We start from the raw sequence: 5,091 nt of genomic DNA on the forward strand, positions 1-5,091 counted from the left end.
ATTTCAGAAAAAGGAAATCTGTATTGCTCTGGGAATCTATGACATTCATTATTGAACTTCTTGGATGAAAGACTGTATCTTTCCTGTTTGTTTATATCTTTCCTGTTTCTTATCCTTCCTGAAAAGACTGTACATTGTTGGTTGAAAGCAGAGGCCCCTTCTGTTACCTGTAGTCCTCAGCTTACAACCACAATTGAGTCCAATATTGTTTTATTTATTTGGCATAATGAAGAATAGGCAACAGAGTATGACCGCCTTCTTCTCCAAAAAACCAAGAGTTGAAGAATCAACTGATCCACAACAGTCACCAGCACCAGTACCACCAGAACCACAAGCACCAGAACCACAAGCACCAGCACCACAAGCACCAGCACCACCAGCACGACCACTTGCACCACTTAAGGTTGGAGAAAGCAGCAAGTCCATCGACTGCACTGAAGTTCCACAACTTCCTGACTGTTGGAATTTGCAGCAATACAGACACTTCAAGGACAAGTATGATGGACTGGCAGTATCCGACAAGAAGATGGGTTGTGAGTACTGTGCAAAACCCATGTTCTCTTTAGAGAAAGGTATTCATGTTTCTAAAGAGTGGAAGCATTTCCAGGTTGTGCCAGCAGGAAAAACTAAGGATACACAACAAGCATCGCTCAGAAAAAAAATAAGGGAACATTTTCAATCAAAAGCACACCTTATTTGCGTGGAGAGCAGGAAGCAACGGGAGCAGGAAGCTTTAACCAAATCCGTGGATAAGTCAACTGACAAATATTTATCTAGTACTTGCACAATATTTTCTACTGCTTACAATCTGGCGCAAAGATGTAATCCATTCTCAGACATTGAAGCGCAGGTAAATTTGTTAAATACAGTTGGAGTGGATGTGAGAGTTGGCTTGCATTCACGGAGATCTGCAGTGAAAATAGTTGAATTCATTGCAAACCAAATCAAGACCACTCTGTTTTCCAGGATTATTGCAAATAATCAAAAGGTGTGCCTAATAATCGATGAAGCCACAACACTTTCAATGAAAGCAGTGCTGATAGTTTTTGTTAGAGTTGAGGATCCAGAATGCTCAGCAACTGTCTTCGTTGAGCTTTTGGAATTAGAGAAACAAGACGCGGAGACCATATATTCTGCAGTTATGGGAAGCTTGCATAAAGTTGGATTTACCACTGAACATCTACAGAAGAATTTAATCGCTTTCTGCTCCAATGGTGCCAATATTATGCTTGGAAGAAAATCTGGAGTCAGCGCCAGAATAGCTCAAGACTTCCCAAACATCGTAATCTGGCACTGCTTGAACCACCGCCTGCAACTTGTGCTGGATGATCAATATGAGAAGTGAAGCAGATCAACCACTTCAAGAGCTTCCTTGATAAAATGCACACCACTTTCCAGAAATCCTGCAAGAGCCAGAATGACCTTTTCCAAATCTCTGAACAATTGGGCATAGAAATTGTGAAGATTGGCAGAGTTTTGGGACCAAGATAGGCTGCCTGTAGTTTAAGGCAACCATAGCTGTGTGGTGTGCTTATCCAGCGCTACATCAGTTAATTCTGGGCAATGAAAGATTCCCAGGCACGGCTTCCCGTTTTGAAAATCTAATTTTTTTTGAAGGATTTGGCCCTCATGATTGATATTCTAAATGAGATTTCTCTTCTATCAAATGCTCTGTAGGGGAGAGAGACAGATACCATCATGGCCAAAAAGTTAGTATTGCAAACAATCAATGCTTTTGACGTGCTTAGACAGAGAAAGGGCAGATATGAAACAGAACTTGTTGAAGTGCTAAAAACACAAGCCTTGAAAAACATCAATTTAGCTCCAAATCAACGATTTGTTGCCCTTCCTCATGACAAGCTTCTGTCAAGCATCATCACCAATTTGAAGAAAAGGCTGATGGATTGCGACCATCTAAGAACAGGTAGCCTATTGCCAGCCACAAACAAGTTACACTTTATCACATATTTGGAGCCAGATTACTGGAAAATTGAAGATGTAGTTGTTCCATGGGCTGAGGCAGATGCAGCATTGGTTGCATTTGGCAGAATTTTTAATTACAAAATTAATTTGAACGCCTACAGAGATTTTTTGGAAAATGTGCTGAAAAATCCAGACAAGTACAAAATCCCTGATGGTATCAGAAAAGCTAGAGAGTCAGGACAATTGCTGTTAGTTCAGCAGAGACGGAAAAGGGGTTCTCAAAAATGAACCTCATATGTTCAGAACAAAGAACACGCCTAATTGTTCCAAATATAAGTTATCGGATGGTGATAAGTATTGTTGGCATGCTTGTTGAGAGATGGGACTCAATTCCTACAGTGAAAGATTGGCTCAGAGCGCACCACCACACGGCTGATGATTCACAAGTAAAGACCAGGAAAGCTGCAACAGAGGAATCTGGAAGCCTAAGAACAGTAAGGAAATATCAACAACCAGGAAAGCAATAACACAAGTAAATACTTGAGTATATCTCTTTCATTGTGTTATTCTTATGTAAGATGTAAGTACAAGCAATTAAAGTCTTGCTTTCTGTCTCTCTCCTTTGTGCAGGTTGTTGGAGCAAAGTGGTGAGGTGATGGTGCAGAAGACCAGCAAGCCAGTGATCCTTCCTCTGTAAGTAGCTGTCTTTATTGCTGAATGTGCTCTGTGCTGGGTTCATCCTTGAGATAGTGAAGTGCAAGCAATTAAAGTCTTGCTTTCTTTGTCTCTCCTTTGTGCAGATTGTTGGAGCAAAGTGGTAAATGAGAAAATAATAATCTGAATAATATAGTCTGGGAACAAACACAAGACTACATTTTACTTGGTTTTCCTGTACATTGCAGAGGGTTAGACTAAATCAGGGATTTCAAACTCAAGGCCTGGGGCCCAGATCTGGCCCATGGGGCCGCCCTGGAAACAGCAAAGGCCTGGCCCGCAGTGCCTCTGCCAGTGAAAACGGAGCTCGCAAGGCTGCGTATGGCCCTCCTGAGCTGCCACAGGTGGCCCCAACATGAGTGACGTCAAGCTGACCATGCCCACCCTGGCCATGCCCCCATCCCTCCACCTCCCCAAGGTCAAACACAACCCTGATGTGGCCCTCAGTGAAATTGAGTTTGACACCCCTGGTCTAGATTAACTTTGTGAAATATTCAAACTCCAAAAATATGTGTTTGTATAAGACTATAGAATAGAATGTTCTTTCAGAATACAAAGAAGGGATTTTATTGTTATTATTTATTCAAGTTAAGTAGATTATCTGCTAGTGAGCAACTATGCCAAAGAAATGCTACAGCTGTGCTTAATCATAATGCTGTTTATTTTCTATTTTCAACCAGGTTCCCCTCCCCAATTCAGAAACTGAATTGCCTGGAGAAGAAGGCGGGGCTTAGCAGTGAGAAGATGGAGTTTCAGGCTATTCCTGAAATTCCTCTATACCGAAGGATTCTTGGACGGGTTTTTGAACCCTAGCTGTCCCGTAGACGACAGTGAAAGGTGAGGGGAGACCCAGTGACCTCAGAGACGTTCGCAAAGTCTCTGGGGGGGGGGGTATTAACCCCTCTTGCCAATTCCTTTCTGGATTAGCTGCGTGCTAAATGAAACTGCAGGTTGCCCCTAAGAATGGTAGAAGTGATGTCATCTGGTAAGCTGATTTTATTATTCAAGAGAGACTGTCCGCGTTAAAAGCCTAAGCCAATTGAAACCAAAGAATAGAAGAATTTAGCGGTGAATTGGTCTCCTTTTTATTTATGGTTGGTGGCTACTTTATTTCTTAAAAGCTTCAAGGAACTCCTCGACATCCCCCCCACCCTCTGATTCTCTCTAAGTGGATCGTAAAGTTTACTCTCTACTAATTAGCCTTTCACAATTTGACATTTTTATTACTTGGTTGTGTTTACGATCAGATAAGATTGCACAGTTTTCAGCGTCTTTTTACTTGTAATTTTTAACTGTGACACATCATGGCTTCACTCCAAATTCTTTTTTCCGCATGTCGAGAGCTTTTTGACTCTTATCAGAGATTGGAAAGACAATTGGATCTGATTTTAAAATATGAAGGAAAAACTGAGATCGTTGAATGTTTGAATGTTCCTGAAATACAAATGGAAAATGTGAGAAATGGCGTCTGGTCTATCTCAGAGGAAGAAAGGAGGGGGGGAGCTATAAAGAAGACTCATTTAAAGAGACAGAGTATAAGAGAAATGAAAACTCCACCCCTGAGAATTAAAGTCAATTTGAAAAACTTTACAAGCCCGGGACAACACTATTATTCCATCACCGACATTCAGAGCCCAAAGGTGCGAAGATATCTTTGTTTGGACTTGCTTATAAAAACATTTGGTAAATTTATCCAACGCGTGGCAATTGGTTTGAGAAGATTTTGCTATTGGAGAGACACAGGCTGACAGATGGAAGAACGCAACTTAAAATTAGCTAAATCTGATTACCTTAATTTGTAATAGATATAGCTGAATAATGACTGATATGGATAGTAATGTATATAACTTGGAACTGGCTGATAGATTGAAGAATACAATTGAAAACTAGCTAAACCTAATTGCTCTTTTTTGTAACAAATATAGTTGAATAATAACTGATATTGATAGTAATGTATATAATGTGGAGTTGATATGATAACTAACAATTGGATATGAGAAAACATTTTTAGATTATACATAAAGAGTATTAACTACAATAATTATCACTATTTAAAAAACTAAATAAAATACATACAATCAAATGTTAATCAATACTGGGAAAATGTTATGATATATGATATAATTAAATATTATGTATGTTCAGCTAAAATAGGACATGAGGCTTTGATGATAATAGAGGATTTTACAAATAAGTAAATGAAATGTCAGCATGTGTTATGGATTAATTCTTTGGCATAGCTAAGGATGAAGAATGTTTAAATAACCATAGGTAATTAAAACTGGAGGTATAATGATGTTGATATGGTAAATATTCGAGTTAAGATATTTGAATTAATATGAGTTAATGGAAGAGAAGCACCAAAGCATGTTGTAACCAGTTGATATACTTCTTTTTTTTAATAATAGATACCTGTGTTTTGTTTTGTTTTCCTGCCTTGTCTCTTGTCGTTTT

General features: G+C 39.3%; 1 protein-coding gene across 1 annotated transcript; it reads left to right on the top strand.

Annotated features, from left to right (window-relative positions):
• The first annotated feature begins 226 nt into the window (after positions 1 to 226).
• Positions 227 to 2,579, top strand: LOC148045590 (E3 SUMO-protein ligase KIAA1586-like). Its single transcript, XM_087717041.1, has 2 exons — positions 227 to 1,214; positions 2,554 to 2,579. Exons 1-2 carry the CDS (start codon positions 227 to 229, stop codon positions 2,577 to 2,579), a joined length of 1,014 nt encoding a protein of 337 aa, XP_087573167.1.
• Positions 2,580 to 5,091: the final 2,512 nt, after the last annotated feature.

The sequence above is a fragment of the Thamnophis sirtalis genome, unplaced genomic scaffold, assembly GCF_051295495.1.
Source record: "Thamnophis sirtalis isolate CommonGarterSnake01/CBP01778 unplaced genomic scaffold, rThaSir2_p1.2 scaffold_5, whole genome shotgun sequence".
Lineage (NCBI taxonomy): Eukaryota > Metazoa > Chordata > Lepidosauria > Squamata > Natricidae > Thamnophis > Thamnophis sirtalis.

Bases quoted from the DNA above. Each gene is read 5' to 3' on its own strand.
- LOC148045590 (XM_087717041.1), top strand. From the start codon at position 227: ATGAAGAATAGGCAACAGAGTATGACCGCCTTCTTCTCCAAAAAACCA. The intron at 1,215-2,553 runs GTGCCAATATTA...TCCTTTGTGCAG, and splicing joins AATCGCTTTCTGCTCCAATG to GTTGTTGGAGCAAAGTGGTG.